Source organism: Mercenaria mercenaria, chromosome 14 (genome assembly GCF_021730395.1).
Source record: "Mercenaria mercenaria strain notata chromosome 14, MADL_Memer_1, whole genome shotgun sequence".
Taxonomy (NCBI): Eukaryota; Metazoa; Mollusca; class Bivalvia; order Venerida; family Veneridae; genus Mercenaria; species Mercenaria mercenaria.
In genome coordinates, this window is record NC_069374.1 from 69578232 (window position 1) to 69594229 (window position 15998).

At 35.2% G+C, this 15998-nt stretch overlaps 1 protein-coding gene across 1 annotated transcript in view; it reads right to left on the reverse strand.

Moving 5' to 3' along the window:
* The window catches only part of LOC123527686 (triosephosphate isomerase-like), a 29976-nt gene extending 16759 nt beyond the window's left edge, over window positions 1–13217 (reverse strand). The window contains exons 1-4 of the mRNA XM_045307302.2: window positions 13129–13217; window positions 6974–7097; window positions 4632–4716; window positions 2577–2709 (exon numbers count right to left, since the gene is read on the reverse strand). Coding sequence (XP_045163237.2) covers window positions 2577–2709; window positions 4632–4716; window positions 6974–7097; window positions 13129–13198 — 412 coding nt within the window. The 5' untranslated portion in view covers window positions 13199–13217. The remainder of the gene's footprint in view (window positions 1–2576; window positions 2710–4631; window positions 4717–6973; window positions 7098–13128) is intronic.
* Between the last annotated feature and the right edge of the window lie 2781 nt (window positions 13218–15998).

The window sequence follows — 15998 nt, forward strand, 5'->3', positions numbered from 1 at the left end:
ACCTACAATCGCTTTCATTTGTTCAAATACTACAACTTCTGTGTTACATACGTATAAGTGTAACGGCCTGCATTTGTCTGTTTACAACAGCTTATATATTACAAATGTACATACCTACAATCACTTTCATTTGTTCAAATACTACAACTTCTGTGTTACATACGTATAAGTGTAACGGCCTGCATTTGTCTGTTTACAACAGCTTATATATTACAAATGTACATACCTACAATCACTTTCATTTGTTCAAATACTACAACTTCTGTGTTACATACGTATAAGTGTAACGGCCTGCATTTGTCTGTTTACAACAGCTTATATATTACAAATGTACATACCTACAATCACTTTCATTTGTTCAAATACTACAACTTCTGTGTTACATACGTATAAGTGTAACGGCCTGCATTTGTCTGTTTACAACAGCTTATATATTACAAATGTACATACCTACAATCGCTTTCATTTGTTCAAATACTACAACTTCTGTGTTACATACGTATAAGTGTAACGGCCTGCATTTGTCTGTTTACAACAGCTTATATATTACAAATGTACATACCTACAATCGCTTTCATTTGTTCAAATACTACAACTTCTGTGTTACATACGTATAAGTGTAACGGCCTGCAATTGTCTGTTTACAACAGCTTATATATTACAAATGTACATACCTACAATCGCTTTCATTTGTTCAAATACTACAACTTCTGTGTTACATACGTATAAGTGTAACGGCCTGCAATTGTCTGTTTACAACAGCTTATATATTACAAATGTACATACCTACAATCGCTTTCATTTGTTCAAATACTACAACTTCTGTGTTACATACGTATAAGTGTAACGGCCTGCAATTGTCTGTTTACAACAGCTTATATATTACAAATGTACATACCTACAATCGCTTTCATTTGTTCAAATACTACAACTTCTGTGTTACATACAGATAAGTGTAACGGCCTGCATTTGTCTGTTTACAACAGCTTATATATTACAAATGTACATACCTACAATCGCTTTCATTTGTTCAAATACTACAACTTCTGTGTTACATACAGATAAGTGTAACGGCCTGCATTTGTCTGTTTACAACAGCTTATATTACAAATGTACATACCTACAATCGCTTTCATTTGTTCAAATACTACAACTTCTGTGTTACATACAGATAAGTGTAACGGCCTGCATTTGTCTGTTTACAACAGCTTATATATTACAAATGTACATACCTACAATCGCTTTCATTTGTTCAAATACTACAACTTCTGTGTTACATACAGATAAGTGTAACAGCCTGCATTTGTCTGTTTACAACAGCTTATATATTACAAATGTACATACCTACAATCGCTTTCATTTGTTCAAATACTACAACTTCTGTGTTACATACAGATAAGTGTAACAGCCTGCATTTGTCTGTTTACAACAGCTTATATATTACAAATGTACATACCTACAATCGCTTTCATTTGTTCAAATACTACAACTTCTGTGTTACATACGTATAAGTGTAACGGCCTGCATTTGTCTGTTTACAACAGCTTATATATTACAAATGTACATACCTACAATCGCTTTCATTTGTTCAAATACTACAACTTCTGTGATACATACGTATAAGTGTAACGGCCTGCATTTGTCTGTTTACAACAGCTTATATATTACAAATGTACATACCTACAATCGCTTTCATTTGTTCAAATACTACAACTTCTGTGATACATACGTATAAGTGTAACGGCCTGCAATTGTCTGTTTACAACAGCTTATATATTACAAATGTACATACCTACAATCGCTTTCATTTGTTCAAATACTACAACTTCTGTGTTACATACATATAAGTGTAACGGCCTGCATTTGTCTGTTTACAACAGCTTATATATTACAAATGTACATACCTACAATCGCTTTCATTTGTTCAAATACTACAACTTCTGTATTACATACATATAAGTGTAACGGCCTGCATTTGTCTGTTTACAACAGCTTATATATTACAAATGTACATACCTACAATCGCTTTCATTTGTTCAAATACTACAACTTCTGTGTTACATATGTATAAGTGTAACGGCCTGCATTTGTCTGTTTACAACAGCTTATATATTACAAATGTACATACCTACAATCGCTTTCATTTGTTCAAATACTACAACTTCTGTATTACATACGTATAAGTGTAACGGCCTGCAATTGTCTGTTTACAACAGCTTATATATTACAAATGTACATACCTACAATCGCTTTCATTTGTTCAAATACTACAACTTCTGTGTTACATACGTATAAGTGTAACGGCCTGCATTTGTCTGTTTACAACAGCTTATATATTACAAATGTACATACCTACAATCGCTTTCATTTGTTCAAATACTACAACTTCTGTGTTACATACAGATAAGTGTAACGGCCTGCATTTGTCTGTTTACAACAGCTTATATATTACAAATGTACATACCTACAATCGCTTTCATTTGTTCAAATACTACAACTTCTGTGTTACATATGTATAAGTGTAACGGCCTGCATTTGTCTGTTTACAACAGCTTATATATTACAAATGTACATACCTACAATTGCTTTCATTTGTTCAAATACTACAGCTTCTGTATTACCAGCCTCTCTCTCCTCCAATTTCTCTCCTACACACGGTATAACCTTCAACCCAGTTTCCAGTGCGCATTTAACTTTTTCTCCAATCAACTAAAACGCAAAAGAACACAAAATATTTATCATTTTACCTAGAGTATATTTTAACACAATGTGGCTTGCTTGTGACTAGTGGCATCATAAGTCAGGTGTAAATTAACCTTTACCCTGCTAAATTTCTAAAATGGACTGGTCTATCATTCAATTCGGGCAGTACCATTTATCATTCAAAGGAGTGTTCACTGAACATTTACTGACTGAATAGCGAACAGAGCAGACCAAGATCAGCTTGCATGGATGTGCAGGTTCATCTTGGTATGCACTGGTCGCAAGGGCAGAATCACTTGCTGCACTTTCAATGAAATAATTTAATTTTAGATACTGCCTTAAAATGTAGAAAATTCTCATCAAATGAATTTAATTTAACTAAATATGTAAATAAACTATGTTTGTTGAGTTACATTCACAACTGAATGTCATGTATAACAGCCATTTGTTTTAAACATTTAGTGGTAGTACACAATTATCCTGTGCTAAGCTATACATGTATTAGATGCGTATGATTTTAAACCTATCATAAAGAACTGTTTATACATACAAACATGATAATATTATGTTTACAAAATAACTACAAAGTACTTAGTCATTCATAATTCATGATATGAATTTAGGTCTTTGTATGTCTTTACAATACATGTAGCCTCTAAGGTATATTATAATAAACTGTACATAGAATATACTGAATCCTCGTGTAAACCACCATCACCACCACCAATAACAACCATACTAAATGAATTAAGTACAAAGGGCCATAAATCTTGTCTTCCTAAAACAATCCAACTGAAACTTGCAGGGCTGCATTTTCTACACCAGTTAACATTTCTATCATGTTTTATTGAAATCCTGTAAACCAGTTCTGAAATATGACTCCAAAATTGAATAAAAACAGTATATGTACTATTTTTATATAATTGCAAAGGGCCATAAAAAATCTTGTCTTCCATAGCCAGTCTATATAAAACTTGCAGAGCCCCATTGCCCTGTACTGGTGAACATTTCTATCATGTTTTATTGAAATCCTTCTAAACACGTCTGAGATATGGTTTGAAATAACTGCACTGATTTTGTCAAATCTGTGCCAAAAACCACCTCTGAATAAAGACCACCTTCTTATAGGAGAGATCGTGTTTGTACACAAATCCGTTGTATATTCTATTTTTAGAACTGATAAGACAAAGATCGGGTGGGCAGACGCCGAGCTTCCATGTTTTTTTTGTTAACAGTGATGTTTTTCTAACAGCTTAAACTTTCTTAAAATACAAATAATATCAATATATTTTTGATCAATGGAAAGAATATAAAACAAGCAATTTATTGATAACTTTTAATCATTATTTTGAAATAAAATGGATTAATTATGAACGCTTAACTTACAGTATTTTTTCTAAAAGTTTAGAGCATCGCTACGCCGCTATTAAAATCATATGTCATTTAAAACGGTTATTCATTTTCAAAAGATATTTGAATAAGAAAATATGAAAATTGTAATCATTTCATAACTTTTTGATTTTTTAAAATCCATAAATGATAAGAAGTTGTTAAAAATTGAAAATTCCGATCCCATACACAAAGGATGTAAAAATACTTTGTTTTACCCACCACCAGATAAACAGGTGTTGATTGGTGACATCAGGGCGATCACTCCTATAAAGGCCACTATTTTCTTTTTCCCACTAACTACAATGCTTCTCGTTTCCCAAAGGATTATCCTTACAGACAGGTTTTACTATACTACCTTAATTTTTCCTGACATTCTTTGAATTCATTATCATAGAGAATACCGGTACCCTTAATATTTTAGTGAATAAATGAAGCTCTATGGCACCAGAGAAAAACAGATTTTTCCGAAAAAGTTCTTATAGTGCAGCAGCTAAAGAAATAACTGCACATCATAATTTATCAAAATATTTCCTCACTTCACTAGACTCTCCAAACACATTACGCCTCTCGGAGTGACCCAGAATTACCCATTCACATCCAACATCTTTTATCATCGCAGCACTGAAATGAAGGATGTAATTATAAATTAAATATATGCAAACAATTTTAATCCATTATATAACCATTAGTTATTACTTATAGATACTTAAACCTTATTTTGTATCATACTGATTTAATAAGACCCCTCTGCTTTCCACATACAATCACATGAACTATGCAATGTTTATAATGGTTTATCCTACAAAACATGTCAAGTAGGAAATTACTATAGACCACAGTGATCAAACATAAAACTCAAAACAGATGCAAAATCAGGCTTGGCACTATGGTATGATCTTTAAGGGGACAAACATTCAATAAATATTGAGAGTTGAGCAAAATTTTACACTTCATACCAATTAACGATATTTGAATTATTATTATACCCACGAAAGTTTACTGAAATCTGACGAATGGTTAAGGATGAAATGCACTGACAAGATTTTGTGACTTCAAGAAAAAGGCAGACAGACTGACAGACAGAAAAAACAATATATTAGACAAGAGGGTCATGATGACCCTGGATCGTTCACCTGAGTAATATGAGCCACATGTTTCAAATGGCAAACTGATGCTAAAATATAAAGAAAGTAGGTCAGTAGGTCACATTCATGGTCACTGAAAGTCAGTTTTAAGATCTGTGTGCTTAACTGTACATGTCATCCAAATTTCAAGGTTGTATCTTAAAAAACAAGGAAGTAGGTCAGTAGGTCAAGGTCACAGTCAGGTGACCCCTAATCACTTCGGGTCATCAGGTAATTATAATTAAACAGTCTAGGAACTATGATCTAATAATTTTAAGTACTTTTTCCTATATAACCCATATAACAAGTGACCCCCCAGGGAGGGGCCTCTTTTCACCCCAGGGGTATAATTTGAACAATCTTGTAAGAGATCCACTAGGCAATGCTATACAACAAATATCAAAGGCCTAGGCCTTGAACTTTAGGACAAGAAGATTTTTAATTTTTTTCCTATATAAGTCTATGTTCAACTTGCGACCCCCAGGGCAGGGCCTCTTTTCATCCCATGGGCATAATTTGAACAATATTGGTAGAAGAACACTAGGCAAGGCAACATACCAAATATCAAAAGCCTATGCCTTGCAGTTTCAAGCAAGAAGATTTTTAAAGTTTTTTCCTATATAAGTCTATGTAAAACTTGAGACCTCCAGGGGCAGGGCCTCTTTTCACCCCAGGGTAATAATTTGAACAATTTTGGTAGAGGACCACAAGGCAATGCAACATACCAAATATCAAAAGCCTAGGCCTTGCTAAGCTGCGTTCAATAAGTCCAAAACGAGGTCAAGGTCAAACTGATGTCAGGTGATGTCTGATGATGAGGAATGGTCACAGGTTACATCTGCATTAGTATCAAGTCATTCTAGTAAGGGGTATTGATGCTAGACGAAACGGTCCCATTTGGTTAACCAAGAGATGGCCCATACAAAGCAACCAAAGTCCAAAACGAGGTCAAGGCCAAGGTCAAACTTAGGTCAGATGATGTCTGAAGATGAGGAATGGTCACAGGTTACATCTACATTAGTATCAAGGCATTCTAGTAAGGGGTATTGATGCTAGACGAAACGATCCCATTTGGTTAACCTCGTATGGATGAACGGACAGACAGGACAATCACTATATGCCTCCCGCATCAATAGATGCCGGGGGCATAAAAAATTTCCTATATAAGTCTATGTAAAACTTGAGACCCCCCGGGGCAGGGCCTCTTTTTACCCAAGGGTAATAATTTGAACAATTTTGGTAGAGGACCACAAGACAATGCTACATACCAAATATCAAAGGCCTAGGTCTTGCGGTTTTAGACAAGATTTTTAAAGTTTTTTCCTATATAAGTCTATGCAAAACTTGGGACCCCAGGGGTGGGGCCTCTTTTCACCCCAGGGGCATAATTTGAACAATTTTCATAGAGGACCATTAGATGATGTCCCACGCCAAATATCAAGGCTCTAGGCCTTGCGGGTTTGGACAAGAAGATTTAAAAGTTTTTCCTTTCGGTTGCCATGGCAACCACAGTTCTGCATGGAATTTAATTCTTTGAACAATTTTGAAAGGTGACTACCCAAGGATCATTCCTGTAAAGTATGGGGTAATTCTGCCCTGTGGTTTTCAAGAAGATTTTTTTAGAAATTGTTGATGGACGGAGATTGGACGATGCACGACGGACATTGAGCGGTCAAAAAAGCTCACCATGAGCCTTTGGCTCAGGTGAGCTAAAAATCTAGTAGGGTAGATAAAAATTAAAATAATATAAATACCTATTATCTCCTGTAAAGGCTCCAGAACATACTTTGTAACAATTCTGGCCGGCAACTCCAATGGTCTTATCAACATTTTTTCGTGTATAATCAAGATAGATGGCTGGAGGCCCAACAACCACCTCTGTGAATAAAAGAAAACACTGCAGAATAGCATTTGTTTATAATATATTTTTTTTTTTTTGGATTTAACATCGCACCGGCACATGATAGATCATATGGCGACTTTACAGCTTTAATGGTGGAGGAAGATCCCAGGTGCCCCTCCGTGCATTATTTCATCACGAGCGGGCACCTGGGTAGAACCACCGACCTTCCGTAAGCCAGCTGGATGGCTTCCTCACATGAAGAATTCAACGTTGTTTATAATTTATTAGTAAATTATCAACCCTTATCATGCTAAACACGATTGATTCTGCCTTTGCGACCAGTGTAGATCATGACCAGCCTGCACATCTGTGCAGTCTGATCATGATCTACACTGTTCGCTATTCAATCAGTATCTTGGTAAGTACCCCTTTTAACAGTTAATGGTACTGTCCAAATTGAAAGGTGGACACGTTCACTATAGAAATTAAGCAGGGTAAGGGTTTCTATGAGAGACTTACAGTTGTCGAATAATTTCTGTAGTGACTAAGTGTTGCGCTCCTCCCCACCCTTTTTAAGTGCTACCAGATAGCCCTATGTGCCTATGATATCCTGCTAAATCAAGCCCTTTATATGACTATCAGTCTGGGACTCCCGTCATATTTTTTAAGTTGAATCATATTTTGCCACTATCACTTTCAGGCTGACAGATTACATCAATGCCCATGCATAAAAGTGACAGAATCTATGATGAAGTGTAACAAGAGCTGTCACAGGAGACAGAGCGCTCGACTATTTCGATGCTGGATGGTGAAGCTGGGCACATCTGAGGAAACTGGAAATGTCACTGGAGTGTTTAATGACTCCAATTGTGGATGAAGATACTGCACAATAGCCTGAGTCTGTGTCAAAAATATTAAGTAATAAAAGAGGTAAAGATAAAGTGTATCAAAACCCTATAAGTATATTCTAAGCAAAAAAGGGGCTTAATTCATTAAATATTGGTGCAAGAGTTACGTATCTTGTGTCATATGATGTGGGAGATGATGTGGAACAACTATTTCAAGTTTGAATCAAATGCATTTCATTATAACTGAGATACACTGAAAATGCATCAGAATAAAGCTTAAATTCAAAGTAAAAGGGGGTATAATTCAAGAAAAATTGGAGCCAGGGTTATGCACTTTGTGTCATATGATGTGGGTGATGATGCTAAACAATCATTTTAAGTTTGACTCAGATCCATAATGATTCAGTAATAACGGAGACAGAGTGAAAGTGCATCAAAGCTTTAACCTGAAATTCTAAGTAAAAAGGGGAAATAATTCATGAAAAACTGGAGCCAGAGTTATGCACCTTATGTCAAATGGTGTGGTTGATGATGTTGAACAACTATTTCAAGTCTGAATCAAATCCATTCAGTAATAACAGAGACAGAGTGAAACTGAAAGTGCATCAAATTAAAACAGTATTGAAATAGATCTACTTATAATTTTCATATTTTAGTATTCAAATATTTTTTTAAATGAATAACTGTTTTAAATGACATCTAATTTTAATAGTGTCAGTGTGATGTTCAAAACTTTTAGAAAAACTGTAGGTAAGCGTTCATAATCAATCCATTTCATTTCAAAGTAATAGTCAAAATTAATTTAATGAATTGCTTGTTTTCTAGCTTTCCATTCATCCAAACAATTATTTATAAATTTGTGTTTTAAGATAGTTCTGAAGTTTAGGCCATTAAGAAACCCATCAATTTTTACAAAATAACATAGTTATTGATGATCGGCGATCTATGTTTTTTTATTTCTAAAACGTAGGCTAGGCATCTGGTTACCGGGCTTTGGACACTTCCTTCTAAAAAAACCAGCCTCCTTGTACCAATTATCGAACGCTACTATCTCTCGATTGATTTCACCATATCATCGAATTACCGCTCTTTGCAAAGGTACTTTACTAATCTATTGGCATTTTCATTGTTTTTTGCCAGTTTTGAGCAAAGTATTGGTAAGTGTTTTATAGAATATTTTATTCATATCCTTTTCTATCTGACAAAGTACACTGACCTCATAAAATTTACAAGAAAATCTAATTATTTATGTTTTGGTATGTTTTCCCGTCTGTCAGATCTAACACATATATGTGTACAAATTTTCTCATTTTGATGAGACTATATATAAACTTACGGACTATTTAAATAAATGCATTAAATTTTATTGCTGAAATATTTGTCTGATTTTGGTCATGACACCGTAAAGGCAGTACTGGTGAATGGTCGAGAATTGGTTCTTTGTAGAATGTGATTATCGATCAAACTTACCTACTTGTACATACCTGTATTACGTCATGTAGTAGAAGTGAACATCCCAAAATAGAATACACAGCTTTGAAAAGGGTCAGTCTACCAATCAATGTCAATATCTTATATTTGATTATTTTTTAACCTATATAATTACCACAAAATAGTGTAAAACTGGGTCGAGAGATGGTACATGGAGGCCAATTGATTTGAAAGTGTTCTGTGTATAAAACAAGAGCACCGCCTTGCGGGTGCTGACGCTCATCTGATTTTTTTTGTGTAATAGAAATATTGTCCTACCCATGATTTTCTAAGTCTAAAAAGGGCCATCATTCTTGCAAAAAGCAGGATAGAGTTATGTTTCTTGATGTACAGTGTCCACTTATGATGGTGAAAAACTGTTGCAAGTTTTAAAGCAATAGCTTTGATAGTTTATGAGAAAAGTTGACTTAAACATAATACTCAACCAAGAAAATGATTTTCTAAGTCCAAAAGGGGCAATAATTATTGCAAAAATCAGGATGGAGTTACGCTGCTTGCTGTACAGGGTCAGCTTATGATGGTGAACAAGTGTTGCAAGTTTCAAAGCAATAGCTTTGATAGTTTAAGAGAAAAAGTTGACCTAAACATAAAACTTAACCAAGAAATCTGATATTTTCTAAGTCCAAAAGGGGCCATAAATCTTGCAAAAAGCAGGATAGAGTTATGTTTCTTGCTGTACAGGGTCAACTTATGATGGTGAACAAGTGTTGCAAGTTTTAAAGCAATAGCTTTGATAGTTTAGGATAAAAGCTGACCTAAACATAAAACTTAACCAAGAAAACTGATTTTCTAAGTCCAAAAGGGGCAATAAATCTTGCAAAAAGCAAGATGGAGTTATGTTTCTTGCTGTACAGGGTCAGCTTATGATGGTGAACAAGTATTCCAAGTTTCAAAGCAATAGCTTTGACAGTTTGGGAGAAAAGTTGACCTAAACATAAAACTTAACCAAGAAATCTGATATTTTCTAAGTACAAAAGGGGCCATAAATCTTGCAAAAAGCAAGATGGAGTTATGTTTCTTGCTATACAGGGTCAGCTTATGATGGTGAGCAAGTATTCCAAGTTTCAAAGCAATAGCTTTGATAGTTTAGGAGAAAAGCTGACCTAAGCATAAAACTTAACCAGGCAACGCCGATGCAGACGCCGACACCGACAACCGCTCAAGTGATGACAATAACTCATCATTTTTTTTCAAAAAATCAGATGAGCTAAAAACAAAACAATTTTTAACATTAACAGGCTGGTAACATTGCCCGATCGGGCTTAAGACACAAAAAGTAATATTTCTTGGAAAATAATGAAGATATTTCTTTCAAACTTGGTCTATTTGTTAAGCATAACATATTATGCTTATCAAGATAGAAATAACTTTGTTGCCTTCAGTTTTGTTAGAATTACTTCCCTTTTTCAGTTTTATATGGTGCATAATTTTTGAAGTCCAAAAAAAAAAATGTTTTACTGCAATGTTTTAAACAGAAAAAGTTCAATGGCTTTCTATTGCTCTAAACTTGTGCGCCAATACCTTTATTCTATATATTTAGGATAAATACTTTGTTTCCAGTGTAGATGTACGAGCAATTTTTTTAGAACCAGGGGTTCCACTAGACCCGAAAACCCAAGAGTCCCAGGACCCTTGGGCCCAAATTTTGAAGGGTCCTTTTCCAAAATACAGGAGTCCTGCCCCAACACGTCCATATAATTGACTATATTTTTTTATTCAGTAATACGTATATATATATATACGTAGATCTTTACCTAAGAAAACAATAAACCCAAGATCATGTTACAGCATAATAAAAATGTCAGTTTCAGGTCATATAGTCTCATATTGTAAACTAATATTTATCAAAATTCATGTTATTTTGATTAGGTTTTTCTTCAATATTTCATTTCATTTTTAATAACAGAACAGTGCTACTACACTCTATAAAAATGTATCCAAAATGTACAATCAGGATACTGGCACACTTTCAGAATGTCATCGGAAAGTAGTTTTTGCTCAGTTTACTTGGCAAACTAAGCTAAATCAGTGATAGTTCCTCAAATAATGATGCTACTTATCATTAAAAACTGCATTGAAAGTCAGTTTTTTTTAAGGAATTTTGGAATTGCATATGACATCGGGGGTAATTAGACCCATGAACGGACATTCTAAACTTATTTTTGCTTTCAAAATTCATCAAAATTTGTGAAGTTCCTTGTTGAAATTACGATATGATCACTAAACAATGGTCTAATTTAAAGTTGGCATGAAAAAACCTTGCAGGGCACTTTTCACATGCTCGGTAATCAGCTGCTTACGATAATTTAATAATTGGCGCCTTTTTTGACAGTACACAGGATTCGCTTTATCAAATAATTTCAACACTTCATTGATTCTTGTTACCTATGTGCACTCGCCGTGACGTAACTTGCTGATAAAAAAATCAGCGAGGCATGTCTACAGGAGAAACGGCGGGATTTAGCAGAGATCAAAGGCAAAAAGGCAGGAGGGCATGACTGCGAGTGTTTATTTTGAATACAAGTGTCTATCGGGGAAATAGTTTTACTGCAGGAAATTAATGATAAGAGAAAGGATTATCAAAGGAAAATGTCCCCGGGTCCCGAAGGACGCACAGGCAAGTATTCTGCTGGGTCCTTTGAGCGTCTTTTGAAAATCTCCCGGGTCCGGACCCGGGGTCCCGGGTCAAATGGAACCCCTGTAGAACTAACATTTCTCTATAATGTCGTAAGTGAAAGCAGAGTAAAATGTATACATTCATGTACTAGCGCAATAATTTAGAGCATTAGGCAGCCATTGAACCCTTTTTTGTTTTAAACTTAGCATTAGAACATATTTGTTTGGACCTAAAAGTTTATGCGTCATAAAAATCTGAAAAGGGAAAATAATTCTACCAAAACTGAAGGCAACCAAGTTATTTTTATTCTAATTTGTATCATTTGTTATGCCATTTTATTATTGAGTGCTCTCTATATACAGATTTAAGGCATCAGTACATTAAAAGATACTATTGGTTTCATCCTAACTATATCAAATTTATGGAACTAATTAAAACTGAAAATGTTAATGATTTAAGAAGACTTTCAGCTTATGTTTACAAGGCGTTTGAAAAACGAAACTTGATTTTTAATACAATGTAGCAGTCAGTAATATATGTTAAAAAGTCTCTATTATGATGTAACACTTGATATTTGTCATAATGTTAAATAATGCTCTCACAGTCTCTCCCTCTCTCAAAGATATAACATGCATTTGGTATGTAGTGTTCATCTTTTGATATATCTATTGTCATCTTACTTACACATCTTGTATAGTTGCATTGTTATTTCTTCTGTGATTATGTTATATTGATGCATGTACATGGGCCAGAATTGGCTTAATACATAATAAAGTTATATATTTTTTTTATGCTGAATAAATGGACCAAGTTTGAAAGAAATATCTTCATAATTTTTCAAGAAATACTACTTTTTGTGTCGTAAGCCTGATCGGGCAATGTTACCAGCCTGATTAAGTCAGGGACGAGAAGTGTAGGGGGCCAGACCTCAAAATGTCTGTGCATCTTGTGATAACATTTTGGTTTCAATATCCTGACAGTATTTTTTTTGCTGTTTTGGGCAGTGATAAACTCAACAGAATACATTACACTGTTACATCCCGTATTACATCACAACTCATGCAACTTGAGTCTTGACAACTTGACACAAATCAGTTTGAGTGATCTTACCGACTTTTGGATCTATGCAATCTTTGTTCAAAAAACTTATAATCCCATCTTTGCTCCGCTGTATTTCCATTCATCTTCATGTCCCACCCCCCCCAACGAAAAATTTTGGCGTTTCGTTTTGCCATTTCGTATGCAAAAAACTATATATCAACCTCTAAGCAGATTGCGTAGCACCTATAAGGATGACTCCGCACCTACCTGATTTCGGCTCACCCTGTCATTTGCGGAACGATGTTAAGTAAAAATGTCTATATGATTTGATAAATGGTCAACAATGAATACTGTTTTTAGATAGTAGAAAAAAACTCATAAAGATCTGCGTTATAAAGACCCGCAAACGGGGGGGGTGTGGAGAGGGGGCAAACTTTACTGGAGATAAACAGTTTAAAACATTGAAGGCAATGGTTAAACAGTAAAATAAACTGAAATAAGGTAGACAACAACCGTACAGGTAGATACGCAATAAAACGTCGAGAGGCGAAGATTTTATGGCAAAATTTGCCCCGTTTGTCTCATATAACTGAAATTCTTAATTTGACGTAGCAAAACGTTTTAACACATACCCATAAAGAAAAAATAACCAGCATAGTCTTCCTCTCTGCATATCTACCGTAAAGGTTGATATCTGCCGAATGTGGTTGAAATTAGAAGCCAGAAAAAGCGCTATATGAAGACTTTTGAGCAAAATTTGCGCGTGCTTGTTCATTTCAGTTTTGGGAGGACTAATAGTTTCTACTTTATCAGACAACAGTTTAGGTAAACTTGGGATGAAGTTTTATTTTTGTATCATATGGACTAGCATTTTGTAAGTATTGGTAGTTAAGTAATGTGGGTTTGAGGAATTTTTGTAGCAGGGTTGTGGTTTATGGTTTTGTGAATTTGGGTGGGTGGGTAAAGGAAGGGGGTTAGTTTGTGGAGGTTGGTGATGGGTTTTTATGGGGGTTTATGTGATTTTGTTTGTTATATTGGATGGGTGGTGAGTGAGGAGTAAGGTTGGGGTGTGGTAGGTATGGTGTTAATTTTTAGGGGGTTTTGTAGGTTGTGTATTTTAGGGGGTAGGTAGGGGAAGGGGGTTTATTTTTGTGAGGTTGGGGTGGTTTTTGTTGTGTTTATTTTATTTTTATTAGTGTGTGAGGGTGTAGTAGTAAGTGTGGGTGTAGTAAGGTTGGGGTGTGAGAAGTGTGGGTGAATGGTTAGAAGTGTTGGTAGGGTGGATGTGGGAAGGGGGGTAATATGGGTTTGGGTTTGAAGTAGGATGGGTTTTGTTTTTATATTAGTAGTAAAATGTTTATATTTATGTATTTTTAGATTAGATAAAAGTAGAAGTTGATAACTACCGTATAGGTGGATATCTTCCGTAAGGTGATACGGCGATTAAACGTCTAGAGGAATCTTTTATAGTCAATTTGAGCTGTTATTGACATAAGTAAACTTGATAATCTTAGGCTTATGCAGAAAACAATTAAATACAATTGCCCCAAAAAAATATAATTACAGTCAGTATAGCCTATCTGCCGTACCAGGTTGATACCTAACGTATAGTTTGATACGCATAAAACGTTCAGATGAAGTTTTTATTAGAAAAATTATTTGCGCTCTTGATTTATTTATAGACTTATATGGTAGGGTATAATTTTTATTGTACCAAGAACGTTGTGTGGGAGACATGACAAAAAATAACGAGTATTGAGCGGTAGCTTTTCATAAATTTTGTTGTTGGGTTAAAGGTTTTAAAAAATAAGGGTTTTTATCGAATGTGGGATAAAGTCGAGAGTAGGATTGTGAATTAAGTTAGGATGGTGAAGTGGTTGTGTAGTGTTGTGAGGTTAGAAGGATTTTATGAGAGGGGTGGATTTATTAATTTTTGTTGTGGAAGGGTTTATGTTAGTAAGTGTGGGGTGTAAGAAGGTTTTGGTGAGTGAGGAAGTTGTGGTGGTTTTAAATGTTTAAGGATTGTTTTTTATGGTGGGGTTTTGGGAGGGGAGGGGGGGAGGGGGGGGGGGAGATGGGTATTTGTGAGGTAGGGTTTAATTTTTATGGGGTTTTATGGTTTGTTTGTTAGTGGGGGGGGTTGGGTGTTAAAGTTGGTGGATAAAGGGTTTGGGTGTAAAAAGTTTTGGTTAGAAATTAATATAAAGTTTAGTCTTTAGTGAGAACTTTGCGCTGTTTGCCTCCAGTTAAACTAACAATCTTAATTCATGTAGGAAAACGTTTTAAACATAGTAGAAAAATACAAATACAGTCTTAAAGCAGAACCTAACGCGTGATAGTTGATATCTCCGTATAGGTTGATATGCGATTTTACGTCTAGAGGATGCATTTTTATGGTCAAGTTTGCGCTGTTTGCCTTAAGAATCTAGCCTAAATTACTTACTTATGCAGCAAAACAAGTAAACATTGCAAGAATTTGTTTGATATTACTGTCAGGTATGGGAACCTTGGAGCCGTTCATGGGTGTGTGGTAGAACTTTGTGGGTTTTAGAATTTATATGGATGTGTAGTTTGTTGTTAGATGGGGGAGATAGGGTTGGGATGGGTTGGTTTGGTGTTTGGGGTTCAAATTTAGGGGGGTTATGGGGTTTTTGAGTGAATGTAATGAGTAAGGTGTGGGGTGGTTAAGAAGGTGTGGGTGTTGAATGTTATATGATTTGTTTGTGGGTTGGTTTGGTGGAGAGAGGTGGAGTGGGGGGGGTGGGTTTGTTAGGTAGGTGGTGGATAATATTAGGGGTTTTAATTTGTTTTTTGTATTGGGGGGGTGTGATTGAGTTAAGTTGGGGGGTGAAATAAGTTTTGGGTTGTATAACCGTATAGGTTGACAAAAGCCAAACCAATTGTCCAATGAAGACTTTAGTGGAATTTTTTTGCGCTGT